The 13,887-nt window shown below is 48.3% G+C and overlaps 4 protein-coding genes across 4 annotated transcripts; 2 read left to right on the top strand and 2 right to left on the bottom strand.

Moving 5' to 3' along the window:
- Nucleotides 1–1,112: 1,112 nt before the first annotated feature.
- On the bottom strand, nucleotides 1,113–2,761 carry J7337_010342 (uncharacterized protein; the record flags this gene model as incomplete). The annotated part of the gene is made up of 3 exons (XM_044827927.1): nucleotides 1,113–2,411; nucleotides 2,483–2,662; nucleotides 2,714–2,761. The coding sequence occupies 3 exons, from the start codon at nucleotides 2,759–2,761 to the stop codon at nucleotides 1,113–1,115; spliced, it is 1,527 nt and encodes a 508-aa protein (XP_044676481.1).
- Nucleotides 2,762–3,786: 1,025 nt separating this feature from the next.
- On the bottom strand, nucleotides 3,787–4,952 carry J7337_010341 (uncharacterized protein; the record flags this gene model as incomplete). The annotated part of the gene is made up of 5 exons (XM_044827926.1): nucleotides 3,787–4,067; nucleotides 4,121–4,367; nucleotides 4,444–4,691; nucleotides 4,741–4,870; nucleotides 4,920–4,952. 5 exons carry the CDS (start codon nucleotides 4,950–4,952, stop codon nucleotides 3,787–3,789), a joined length of 939 nt encoding a protein of 312 aa, XP_044676480.1.
- Nucleotides 4,953–5,589: 637 nt separating this feature from the next.
- J7337_010340 (uncharacterized protein) lies at nucleotides 5,590–6,642 on the top strand (the record flags this gene model as incomplete). Its single annotated transcript, XM_044827925.1, has 1 exon — nucleotides 5,590–6,642. The coding sequence occupies one exon, from the start codon at nucleotides 5,590–5,592 to the stop codon at nucleotides 6,640–6,642; it is 1,053 nt and encodes a 350-aa protein (XP_044676479.1).
- Nucleotides 6,643–10,828: 4,186 nt separating this feature from the next.
- J7337_010339 (uncharacterized protein) lies at nucleotides 10,829–13,034 on the top strand (the record flags this gene model as incomplete). Its single annotated transcript, XM_044827924.1, has 8 exons — nucleotides 10,829–10,955; nucleotides 11,008–11,239; nucleotides 11,287–11,542; nucleotides 11,593–11,706; nucleotides 11,759–11,843; nucleotides 11,897–12,085; nucleotides 12,134–12,313; nucleotides 12,364–13,034. 8 exons carry the CDS (start codon nucleotides 10,829–10,831, stop codon nucleotides 13,032–13,034), a joined length of 1,854 nt encoding a protein of 617 aa, XP_044676478.1.
- Nucleotides 13,035–13,887: the final 853 nt, after the last annotated feature.

The following is a 13,887-nucleotide window of genomic DNA, read 5'->3' as shown; positions in this document are numbered from 1 at the left end:
CATCCTACACAGCATTCTAGTTCCTGCTACAAAACACCGACCTAACCGATTGAGCATAGATGCGCACCACTAAAGAAGCAGTATGTGGGATAAAGAGTAACTCTTATATCAGCATGAAATTCGATTCTATATGTAGATAGAAAAGTTGCTTAGTTCGAATTATCATAGCAATGGACAGAGAGAGTCGGGTCCTGCCTCAAGTCATCAACATCCCTCGATGTAAAAATGCTCGACCCTTTACAATCCTTCTTACTGCAGATCATCAGTTACTGGCACTCGGCAATATAAAATGGCAGTCTTACGAATACAGGTAGCAGAATGTTTGGTGGCGAAGGTGAATACTCTCGACTTTGAAGGTGCTGTTCCAGGATTAGCTTCATCAAAGCGGCTCGTAAGGACTATCGGTACCTGGGTGTGACGTTGTTGCAACCATAGCCATGGAGGTCCTTATACGACCCTTTTAAGTTGGTCTTACTGTAGACTCTTGCCTGAAGAGATCAGACCATGAGATAGAGGTACTTGGCGTATCTTAAACCTACTGTGATAACATCTGTGGCCGCGGCGACAATAGTAGCATAGGCAAGGAGTGATAGTAAGTGCATGGCTACTATTTATAGTAGTATGTGACTTGCAACAAGACAAAAGGCGTACTGATGAAAAAAGTGATAGAATAATAATATGCCTCAGCGTCAAGAAGACCTGCTAGTATACGGGAAGGAGAATGAAATATGTTCTGTTGGCGGTTTTCAAAAGGTTATATAGACAGTACGCTGGAGTGGAGATCATGCTTCTATGCAAGGTTGTCGGCATATCGCTGCCGAGCTTTTACCAGCTGAAGCATGGGTTCTGGCAATTATTGCCGACTGTCTAATCATATGTCTTGGATGATAAAGAGGTAGCACCGTGGCTTGTCTAACGTTTCAGCTAGCCTATTTTGAGGTAAAAAGATGCTTATCTTAGCGGAATATGCGGAATTCATTGGCGTTACATTGACTGCCAAACCCGGCCTTGGGTATTCCGTTGTATGCTGCCACTTCCAACCTTGACCCTGGAAGAGCACCAAAATGCGAAGACTATTTCCAAGCTCGCAGGACTCAGCCTCGAATGAAACCCTACTCCTCCTCATACCTCACCCATGTCTTTGTCTTGCGAGTAATTCTCGACCCACTAATCCACAACGGGACCGCAGCGATAAAGAGCACAAAAATGACCAGTGCAACAGTCAAGAACATTAAGTACTTATCCTTCATCCACCAATCCAAAGTGCTGTAAGATACACCAAAGCCAATAACATTCTTGATAACATTAACCACGACACCAATCTGAATGGCCTTCTTGGGGTAGCTCTCAGTGCAATACGATATCATAACGTTACAGCCTCCCGTAAGATTGGCATTGAGAATGGCCCAAAAGAGCCCAACGACAGCCCAGTGCCAGCCGCGCTGGAATCCAACACCTATGAGTGTCGTAGCTATCGGAGTTGCAATGGCGAATGGTAAAAGGATAGGCAGAATTGACTCGGGCTTGAACTCGCCATGGTGTCGCAAGTGTCTCTCAGCTAGCCTATCCGCCCCCGCACCACCAAACGGCATACCGGCCAGTAGGCCCAAGAGGGGAGCAACATTGTAGAGGCCAACTTGGCCAGATGTCCAGAGCCACGGGGGCTGAGAAAAGGTGATGGAGACAAGGACCGAAGTGGCAATGGTGCCTGCGATGGACAACCCAAAGAGCAGGACGGTGACGATGACAGCAGGGGAAACGAGTATTTCGAATGGCTCCACGACAAGATAGAAGAAGTTTGGCGGTGGATGGTTGTGCTTAAGGGTTAGAAAGAACGACCGTCTGAACCAGAGTGCACCGGGTTTGCATGGCTCGAACGTGGCCATTGACGATGGGCGAGTCTCGAACTGCTGTGCATCACCAATCTCATCCGAGGGTTCCTTTGGCTCACCAACTTGCTCTTCATCGACCGATTCGAAGGAAATATTGGAGGGTTCGGGGTCGCCGGGGACTCGAATATTGGTAAGAGGCTCGGGAAACATCAATATCATCACGACAAGGTTGAGCGCACAGATGCCACCAAAGATGTAGTTCGGATACCTCCAGCTGCCAAGATTGTCGACTGCGTAGCCAGTGATCAGAGGGCCAAAGACAGCACCTGCACCCAAAGCCCATGAATATACGCTCATGGCTCTGGCGACGTACTCGCGTGGAAATAAGAGCACCACGACGACTGGACCGAGTGCCTCAACAACACCACCGCCTAACCCGCCGATGACACGAGCTGCGAGTAGAGATTCGTAGGAATGAGCGCGGGCCTGCCAAAAGAAGCCAGCGGTGAACACTGCGAGACCGATGAGGATGGTATAGCGACTACCGATGTATGCGACGGTGGGGAGTGCCCAGATATTCTGATGATCGAGAAAATGTTCAGCGTCGATGGAACTTGAATTAGTGACTGAGTTAGGCCTATTTTACTTACTCCGAGGCCGATACAAAGTGTGCCCCAACTTGCGAGCTGAGAGATTTTGGTACTGCTCACATGCATGTCCTTCACCAGAGGAAGAAGCATGGGTGGGATGGAAGCACCGAGGACTTGACCCATCATGACGAAGAAGGACAGATTGCCCATCATTATCAGTCGCCACCATAGGGGCCATGACTAAAATTTGTCAGCGTTGCATTGGAGAAGTGAAGACGCAGAAGAACTTACCATCGGGCCATCCTTTCGGTGCAAAGTATCTTCAGAAGAATGCGCCATGTTGTGCTCAACTTTGTGCTTGCGAGGTGAGAGTGAATGACGAATAAAGTAGCAGAAAGATGTAGTCAGAGCCTACTGAGTGACACTGGGTAGCAATGGGAGATCCTTTGTAGTAACTCGCTGCCAGGTCGGGGAAAGTCGATGTAGCTTAATGCCAACATCGGATGCTGCTCTGGACTTTTATCCACAGCCTGTTTGGACATGACGAGCTGGTGGTCAAGGGAAATCCGGGGTAGTGGCCACGCTAATGCTCAAGCCACGAATCTTCAACCTAGTCTCGGAATTCTTATTTATATTCCGACCTGGGAATCCGGGGTATGACCCTGGATTCTGTTGTAACAGCTGCTTTGTGCAATCAGGTATCGGGATATCCGCCTGGAACCCCCTGCTTAGCTGCTAAGCCTTCTGGGCATGTCTTCTCGAGGCGGCGGTGCTATCTTCAAACCCGGAGGGTCAAAATGGGGTTTCCCATGGCTTCCCAGTTGGCATCGGAAGAGCCGAGACACATCATCATTACGAATATGTTTTTGGTTAATAACACCAATAAACACATGCATAGCATGTCTGTTGTGGCACGGCTTTCCCGAGCTAGATTACATACCATACGGTGCTGCCAAGGGCAGCCAAGCCGTTTCATAAGAGGGCGCGTGCCCTGTCACCGGCTGGAGCGGCGCCTAATCCTGAGACGGGGATGGGTATACTTGTTTATCTCGAACGCGGGGTATGCGGAAACTTTTTCTGCAGTTCCGGTTTGACCACAGCAGATTGCGGAGAAGATTGTGCGAAGTGTAATTCACTTGGAGACTTGCAATGGCCTTCTCTTAAGCACCATGTGAAGATTGCAACTCATGTTTCTTTTCTTACACTATAGTATTGCGATGGACCGGCCATTGCACTTGCAAGCCTCTGTAACATGTTACATTACTACAATCTAGCTACTTAAAAGGTTCCATGGTGTGCATTGTTGCATAAGCCTGACTGTTTAAGCTCAATGTAAATATTGGTACCTAGTTGAGCAGGAAAGTCTACTCTAAGATGAACTTGATGCCAGCCAATAGGTTCCCAATGAACGTCTTCGTAGCACTCAGCGTCGGGAACATCCAAAAGACATGAGGTAGACCCTCATACATGTCCAGCTTGACCTTGACCCCTTTGCTGCGAAGTTCATGCTCCATGGCTACGTTGTCATCTCTCAGAGGGTCCGCGCCGCAAGCAATGAGGTAAGTTCGTGGAAACTTGTCCAGGTGGGATGAGAGGAGAGGAAACAGCCACTCATCATCGACATGCTTGTCGAGTCCAGTCGATGCTGTATCAATCTTTAGTAACTGCTCAGTAGTCATAGCCTGTCTGGGTACGAACCGTTAATCATCTTGGCTGTCTGCCCATCAATGATTGGTACATCCGTAGCGTTCTCTTCCATAGAGTTCGTAAGGTGCTGGAGATGCTTTGGCACATTTGCTGGATGGACTGTACCTCCCGCCATGTTGATGGCCCCTTTCAACTGTCCCGCTCTCCCAAGTTCAATGAGCCTATGGGCAGTGGCAAGAGACAGTGTACCACCGCATGAGCTTCCCAGCATGAAAACACGGCTCTGGTCTCCATCTAGCTTGGAAGCGTTTTCATAGGTCTTCAAGCCGTCAGCCAGACATACTTTGAAAAGTCGCGAAGCAAAAGCCACTTACCCACGAGAATCCCTCAAAGGCGTCCTGAAACACTACCTTGATATCGACTGACGGCGTAAGACGATACTCGACGGATACGATTATGCAAGGATACATCGATGCAATGAGTCTGCACAACCCGTCTTCCATATCGATGGAGCCATCAGAAAAGCCGCCTCCATGACAGAAAACACCGACTGGCAGCGCTTCCTTGGAGTCTTTAGGCTTGTAAATACGGACAGTAACGTTCTCGTTAATCTTCTCGTCCGCTAAGCTGCGTCAGCTGAGTAAGAGGACCGGAATGTGCTGAATACTTACCAACCTGAAGCCCATCATCTCTAGGGGGAGGCAGATGAGTTCTGATGTACTTCCCAATGGCTTCCCCACCAGCTCGATAATTCTCCATTGTCCCGCCGAGAACAAGGCGGCCACCGAGCTCTTTCTCCACCTGCAACGAATTAGCTTTGTGAATGCTTCTTCAATGGATGGAGTCTAACCTCTAGCCATTCTGGATCCAGGTAAGGGGCCATTTTAGGATCGTATACTTTGCATAAGATGTTGAATGTGACAGAGGCAATAAGGCTCTAGCTTAGTATGTGTTGCTGATCGAATGTAGTTTGTCCTGGCAGATCGAGTCAGTCGAGTGGATGACCGTTTATGTTTCTTGTGACACGACAAGATCGTTTTTCTGTAATCGTTGTGCCGGACCATCCGAAGTCGCTTCATGGGACCTGATTGAATTGACATTTTTGCATAGAAACTTACTTCTAAGTTAGCTTCCACGGAAGAAGTTCCGACTTTGCTCGTGGCATACCTTTGCGCACCCTCCGCATCCACTCATAAAGATCGACAATCTTTGCGTCTTCCGGCGGATAATCCGCGAGACAAAGAGCAAATACGTTGACAAATGGAAGGCATCACTCCAAGTTCAAGAGTCAGGTGACTGGCGCGACCTCGGTTTGGCCGAGGCAAAAAAGGGGTACTCGTCGGAAGTTCCGAGGTTTGGGAATAGGGCTTGAGGATCCGAATAATGACACGATGCAACTTCATGACTGCCAATAAGACCTAAGAATAAAATCGACAACCTTGTATCTAGATACTGCTATTGCAGTCTCGGCAGTTTACCAACTACAGACAACCACGAAGCTCACAAACTCACAACTCAACATGAACAAATGCATCTTTGTCGATAACGCCTGCGATCTGTCTATTCGCGACATACCAGAATCCTACCATCCTAAAGATGGCCAAGCCCTAGTCAAAGTCGAGTACTCAGGCATCAACCCAGCTGACCTCAACCATCCTAAGAGCCTGGGCATGAAGAACAACGTATGCGGCTATGAAATCTGCGGTACCGTCATTGAAGCAGGAAGGACTAGTCGATACGCAGTCGGGGACGTCGTCTTTGGCTCCAACCATCCCGGACGTTCAAAGCCAGGATACCATGGGGGACATCAAGATTTTATGATAGTAGAGTCAAACCTGATGTCAGTCAAATTGCCTGCTCAGCTCCCGCGGACAGATGCCGCTGCTCTCAGTATCATGGTGCGCTCAGCTGCAGATGCGTTGCTCAATCACTTCGAGATTCCTTTCTCTGCTATAGGTGTTTACGGACCACCACCTAATGGCGCCTTGTTGGTTTGGGGCGGTGCGAGTAGCGTCGGCTGCGCAGCAATACAGCTCGCAAAGGCCATGGGAGTGAAATGGATATTCACGACTGCTTCGCCTGCCAACTACGAGGCACTCCTTGAGCTCGGCGCGACAACGTGTTTCAACTATCGAGATCCAAATATCGTTGATGCAGTTAGAGCTGCATGTGACGAGACCGGCGTCCCCATACGATATGTCCTGGACACTGTATGCAAGATAGGCAGTCCTGGTACCATTGAGCAGTGTGAGGCGATTGCCACTGGGCCGGATGTCACATTCGTCAGTACCCTTCCCCAATTCAGCAAGCCGCCACGGTGGAGAATGATCTTAGCTTCGAGGGAAATCGACAATCCTGTCCCTTTCGAGTTTCCTGGGGACAATAAAGCAAATCCTCTATGGGAGGCTCGACTAGAGAGGGCGGTTGTTTGGGCTGCCAAGAACTACGGGTCAAAATTTCGTATCCCCAATATTAAGATTGTGGAGGGGGCTGAGAAGGGAATACAGGCTATTAAGGATGTGAATGAAGGAAAGGTCAGCTTGACTAAAGTTGTCATCAAGCACCCGCTTTAGATTGTATTGGCGTACATGGATCTCACATATAGCTATTATTGACAGGCCAGTTTCCATTCATCCCAAATAGGCCGAAAATACTATAACCCAGAGTCTGCAAATCTCCTAGTCGTCGTTTAGTACATCTCTTTCACAGTCTGGGTCACCATCAACTTACCAGCTCCAACACATTGTGAATCCTCCAAGAGCTGTCCCATATCAATATCTCCAAAATCCTGCAACAATGGGGTGTTACTATCTTTCGGCATGTGAAGCCGCTCCCCAATTCTGAGAAGCTGTTCAAAAGTAAAGGACAAATTCCCGCACGCAAAATTTCGACACTTGGATACCTGAAGTATTCTAATCGCCTCTTGAAAGGCGTCTCTGCTCTCTGGCCCGTAGGTTTCTGGGTCCTGAGAAACCACCAACAGTATTATAGCGAGTGATGACACAGTAAAGTATTCGTACGAACTTCGAAGACACTTCAGCGGGACTGCCTTGTTGATTACACCAGAGCACAGAAAGATGGTAGCTTTTGCGCACTGAATACACACTGCTGCGGCTGCTGTTTTGTCCCGATCGTGTTTGTACGAGTGGAGTAGGGGTTTGCGTAGCAGTATCCTAGAATGACAGATGCGTATTTCTAGAAAGGTTTCTAGGTCATTCATAAGGACCTCGTTTTGAAGAGGATTCCAAGGACTGCTGGGTAGAGTTGTAGAACGGGCGGCGGTCGTGAGGTCCCGGAATTGGTCGCGCAGCCGTTGTAACTTATAATCGAGGTACTCCTTTTGCTGCCGGCTTTCTGTAACGGTCTTGGTAGAAGCCTTCGTCAATCCTAATATCTCCGCGTTGAGACGAGTGTATTCCATGGTCACGACTAGGAACGGAGACGAGGTGCCCTTGCTATGAATCAGAAGGTGTAAACCTGCGAGTTCGACTGTGACTTACAAGATCAAAGCACCTCTCATCTATGTCTTCGTCTTTGGTGGTATGAGGAAGATCGGTAGCAAAGGAAAACGTCCGGTCTAGTACGTATACACAGCAGAATAACTCTCGTGGGGAAAAAGTACCAGGAACTCCAACGGTCTTAACTGCCTCTTCTGGCGCTCGATGGAGAGCAAGTTCGAAGCATGTTCTCGATGCCAGACTGACGAGTCGCCACGCCTTTATGTGTTCCGATTTGTGGAATGAATACAACCCCTGGAGGTTGACATGCCTTAGCAGATTAACAATGCAATCCGAATACGGGTCATACCATCAAAGTAGCCATGGCAACATCGTCAATAGTTGGGCCTCTGCCCATCAAGACCTTTTCCACTGACCAATCGACATATCGCTGTAGATGACGTGCTAAAGGGCTTGTGCTGTCTTCTTCAATGAGGAGAGTTAGTCCCAAGAGAGCTTTGAGAATATCAATCTTCGTTAAAGTCATCGAAGCAGGTTGTGATGTATGGCTCGCTGAACGCCCAAAGACCGTATCCAAGACCATTTCTGCCGAGTGAAGATCAACACACGGGTAAATCGGAAAAATAGTCCTCGCAAAGGTGATGAACAGGTGTCTAGCTCTGTCATAGCCAAGGTCCAGAACCGAATCCAAGCAGTCGTTACTTGCGGAAGCAAGGCATTCTTCTAAAGTCAGACCTGGTTTGCTCATTGAACCTTGGACGTCCTCCTCGACTTCGTCCACGATACCGTTAGCTTGAAGGCATGATCTCGCCAAGCTGAAGGTATCAACAAAGCTTGAGCGGCGTGCCGTGGGTGATTTTTCGGTAGGCGCAGGACTTTGCAGCGAGGCGCCTAGACTCCTACTGGTTTTCACAGGTTGGCGCGATGCTTCTTTCAAGGTCGTGATGCCGGAGGTTGCCGATATGTGAGGCGTGACTGCGTCGTCTGTTGACGGTGAGTATTCCATCTCTCTACAAATGGAAATTGATTAGAGTATGTCTTTCTGGGCATTTGATCTGAAGTCTTACAAGCTCATTTCGGTGGGCATTGGGCTCATGCTGGGTACGTTGCCACGACGTGGGTATGAGCACTCCACCCCACGCTTTGTACAGCGCTGACAGGGCCATTGGCCATCACACTTGACTTTTCGAGACTTGCATAGCATACTGTTGTTCATGTATTAGCGTGCTGCTCGTATGGATAAAGGTATGCGAAATACCAGGCGACGAGAGCGTATTCGTTGCGCTTTCGGCGTCCGCCTCGAGTGATCCGTTGTGTATCTGGTGCATCGCTTCCGGCATCAATTGTTAGTGGCATGATAGGCGGGCTTTAAAGTTTGTACTCGGTATGTTGCTTAGAGTTAAGGTAGGTTGGGGGTTGCATCGAAGTTATGAAGCGAGTTAGTAGGAGATTCCCCGGATCACGTGGGCAGCCCCGCGCTCTAGCCTCGGGCCCAACACGAACTCACGTTAGTCCAAGAGTCCCATAGTTGTTTCACAAGGAACTAGGCCCGCTAGAGAGAAATTGACACGATGATTCAAACAAAATAGAAGTCGATATTAGCTGCTGAGGCCACAGGAGGTCTTTTCATTTGTCATGGCGAACGGCTCTGTTGGGGGTTGCTAGCTAAGCTCAAGTTATAGCAGACAGATGATCAGACTATGTAGTCAACTCTCGTTGCTGTCTTTACAGCTCCCATCCGTTTGCTGCATTCTCTCGCATTACCTCCATCGCTCCATCCATAAGCCCACATGCTTCCTTCCAGGCTGGCCTCAAGCTCACTCTCTTCCACCAATCTCGCAGATGCGGCAACTCAGCAAAGAATGCTTCAGCTCCCTTCAAATCAATCAGCTGTGACACCCAGGGCATAGACCAAATGTCGACTAGAGTAAACTCTGCGCCACCCAGATAATTACGGCCAGACAATATGCCGTCCATGACTTTCAGCGCGTTATGTAGCTCATTCCAAATATTCTCTAGTTCTTTTGTCTCTACTCTAGGTATACCCAGTATCCTATTGCAACCGATAGTCAGCAATACGCTCGGAGACGGATAATGCGAAAACAAGGCTGCCTTACGGTTTGATGATGATATCTCCGCAGTATTTCCATGCTGTAGTGGAGAAATAGCAAACCTCCATCGAGGCAGCCTCTTCAAAGGAAGCCAGAGCGTCTACATACGAGATGTCTGGCACTAACGGGTTTCCGTGGTCAGAATACGTGGCAGCGATATAACGGGCAATCGCGCGGCTTTCTATATAACCTTAGTAAGTGGTGTAGACTTTGAGTGGAGAATCAGGTTCGTACCGCAAATTCGAAGTATTTTCTCGCCTCGGTCATTGAGTACGTCCAGGATTGGCACTTTGCCGAAGGGGTGTAATTTGCGGTGTTCAGGAGTCTTGTAGGCTATGATTAGCATACTTCTGGATAGTCATCATAGTGGAGTTAGTTGGCTCACGCACCCGGGTCACAAATTTGAGAATGTCAATGTGTCTGTATTCCCAGGTAAGACCTTTCTCGAGCAACGTGTGCGCGGTGGAAATTGTATATGGGGAGACGTAGTCGCCGTACAGCATGAAATGAGTTGACCTGCGTGTGTCTAGTTAGGGGCTTGACTGAAATGTCTAAGATTTCATTGGTACCTACATTCTGATGAGGATTTCTCAGGAGTTCTTTATCAAGCACGGAAGAGAAATCGTATGAATCCTCATAATCGCAAAGACTACTAACTTGGCCTTCTTCTACATCTCATAATCTCATTATTATCGCGATCCGAAAAACAAAGGTCCGAGGTTGAAGTCTGGGGTAGGCAATGGTGGGGTGCAGGGCTCGGTAGTTCCGAGCCTGACCAGTCTGTATATGGCTAGCCTCCGAGCTCGTTGAGTTTCCGCTTACGCGATTTGTGTTGGACCAGGTCGATGTTCTCCTCAAGACTTTGGTATCGGAAATCTGATCACAATTTCCGGGGAGTCGATACCGACTTTGTAAACAGGCAGAAGTTCTCATGTTAGATCTACATTGCCCGGATAAGCCGCTCTTGACCTAGTGCACGATGGAAGTTCCGAGCTCTCTCAACTGCCGACTACAAGGGAAACCATAGACCGTATCGCCTGAAAGTTTAACAAGCGTTTCATTGACATGTAGTTTATCAGGAAAGATAGGTATTATTGTGTATAATACAGCTTCCAACACCATTTAGTTGAAGCAAGAAACATTATCTTACAACGCTTTTGAACTGATACTTGTTATTATCTTTACTAACCATGAGCCCTAATATCCCTGACTCGCAAGAACTGGCCAACAGGCTGACTCAGGCCAAAGTTTGGAGTCAGTTCTATCAGAACTACAATCCAGACTACAAAATCTCGGACAAGACTTTTGGTGACCCAAGTCAGTCCAACCTTTCTCTCGTGGTCATTCATGCTGACATATGTTCTGCCAGCCAATCGTAGGATCCGCATCATCAACATAGGCGCCGGCCTCTTTGGCATCAATCTTGCATACTGGATCTCAGCCAAATGCCAGAACTTCGATCTCACTGTATTCGAAAAGAGCAGTGAACTCGGAGGTGTCTGGAACCATAATAGATATCCTGGAGTTGCCTGTGATGTCCCATCTCACGTGTATCAATACAGTTTCGCACCGAACCCGGATTGGCCCCGATTTCTTAGCCCGTAAGTTCGAAAGTCCATACAGATCACTGCATACTGACTCTGCAAAGAGGTCAAGATATCCAGAAGTACCTTCAGAAATGCGCCACCACGTTTGACCTAGACAAGTATATCAAGTTTCATACCAGAGTTCTAAAGGCTAAATGGCATGAGGAGGGATTCTGGCGCGTCTTTGTACGAGAGGAGTTGCCAAATGGTGACTGTCGAGAATATCACCAAGATGCAGAGATTCTGGTGAACAACTCTGGAAGTCAACATATCTATCAGTGGCCTAATGTTGAGGGCCTTGATAAGTTCAAGGGAACGGTAAGTCTACAGAGCTCGTGTGCTGATACCTTTACTAACGGATGTATTAGTTGCTTCACACTGCTGGTTGGGATGAACGATTTGACGAAGAGGCGTGGAAGGGTAAGACTGTTGCTGTGATTGGCAGCGGTGCCTCAGCAGTACAGGTAGTACCTAGCATGCAGGTAAGTGCCTACTCCTTACGCTCACCACCGAATCATTGTTGACATGTGGCAGCCTCATGTTTCCAAGATGACTGTGTTTTCACGCACTCCAATCTGGTTTGCACCTGGGCTCGCAGGAGATGAGTTCAGCCCAGAATGTACGTCAAAGTTGCCTTATATGACCGAGTTCGGATGCTAACTGTGCTACAAGACTCACCAGAAGATCGAGAGAACTTCAAGAAGGACCCATCCAAGCTTCAGGCCCATGGGAAGAGCATCGAGAGGCGCCTCAATGGCCTCTTCCCGAACTTTTACAGCGGCACTGATTACCAAAGGAATGCCATCAAGTTCTTCTACGACCAAATGAAGATTAAGATCAAGGATCCCAAGCTTCTCCAGGGTGGGCTTAGGTGCTACTGAATTTGGCTACATGCTAATCTGCTTCCAGGCTTTACTCCTGAATTTGTTCCCGGATGCCGTCGCATCACTCCAGGTGACCCTTTTATCTACGCAGTCCAAGAGCCAAACGTCGAGGTTGTCTTCAAAGGTGTTGCGAAACTCACGGAGGATGGTGTTGTAGATACAGATGGTGTTGAGCGAAAGGTTGACGCTGTGGTTTGTGCAACTGGTAGGTCTGTCCCGAGGAGATCCGACTATAGACATTCTGACCGAGGCTAGGTTTCAATGTCGATCTCATCCCACGATTTGAAGTTATCGGGCCAAACGGCCTCCGCATATCCGAGTTCCTAAAACAAAACCCAGACAGTTACATGTCAGTAGCTCTGGCGCAGTTCCCGAATTACTTCCACGGCAGCACCGGCGCCTACTGGCCCTCCGCTAACGGGTCTCTGATCGGACCCATGGACGCAGTGGCCAACTATGTAGTCCAAGTCATCCAGAAGCTACAGATGGAGCACAATATCATCAGCGTGGTTCCAAAGCAAGAAGCAATGGATGACTTTGTCGAACATGCTCAGACTTGGTTGAAAGGCTGCGCGTGGTCAGGGGACTGTCCGGCTTGGTACAAGACCCAGTCTGGACCTTTAAAAGGACGAGTTAACCTGATCTGGCCAGGCATTACACTGCAGTTTGTAAGAGCCTTGAGTAAGGTGCGATGGGAAGACTATGACATAAAGTATGCTGTCAGTGGGGAGAAGAGCGCAAACCGGTTCTTGTATCTTGGCGATGGGCTTGTCAAGGAGACGTTCGATGCGGAGATGGATGACTCGCCGCATATTCACCTTGGGGCTATTGACCCTAGGTGGTCAAAGGCTGCTGGTTTGACCTTTGTTGAGGGCATGCAGCGGTTGAACAACCCTGAAGTAGTCACAAATGGTAGGGCTGTATGAGAGTAGATATCTTCCAATACTAGTATAATGTGAATGGAGACGTTCAAACATTATCCAATGATTATCTAGTCCGATGTTGTCTTATTGAAACATTGTCTTTATACTACAAATCATAAGATGCCCCGAAAGACGTAGCTGTGTAATAGTAATTACTCTAGTAAATATAATAGTCTTTACTTATTTTACTATTTAAACTGTTTAGACTGTATAACTGACCTCAGGGTAATAAGCAAGTATTCTTTACTAAAAGTACAGATTTCCATCCAGCGGTACCTCAACTGCGTGATGGGAGAATCCACAATGGTCTGTGAGCTCCTGACTAAATCCCTCTCTTCGAACCCACATTACACCCCATTGAAGTGGTAATAAGGATGCTTCTGGTGATGGAATACCGTCTGGCTGGTGACAGGCAGCTGCAATCGCCAGACTGCAACTTGCAGCCACAGGCATAGCAGTCGGTAGGCGACGACATGCAGTGATCATTACGGCCGCAGCCATGAAAATGGACGTAACTATGACGAAAATTATAGCAATTGGAGAATACCCACACGTCAAAAGTTCCCAATACCAGTCATTTGGCATCGTGAGATCGCGTTTCTCAACGGCAACGATGAAGATGCTTTGCGACAACATCCAGTGCATCAGAATAGAGACAAGGAGAAGCGGGATGCTGAAGCGATAAGGCAGTTGGAGAAAGTAGCGGGAGCGCTGCTGACCTCTTGGGTTAGAGGAAACCCGTAATGGATTTCTCTTGCGACCGAAGTCACTCCATTCCTTTGCCGCAGCCATGCAAGTAAGGAGGCCATTGTACTGAAAGTACAGAAGAGAGAAAACCAGTTGCGGAAGGTTGGAA

This window comes from Fusarium musae, chromosome 8 (genome assembly GCF_019915245.1).
Source record: "Fusarium musae strain F31 chromosome 8, whole genome shotgun sequence".
Classification (NCBI taxonomy): Eukaryota; Fungi; Ascomycota; class Sordariomycetes; order Hypocreales; family Nectriaceae; genus Fusarium; species Fusarium musae.
Note: the sequence above shows the minus strand (reverse complement) of the source record. Positions and strands in the feature narration are given on the sequence as shown.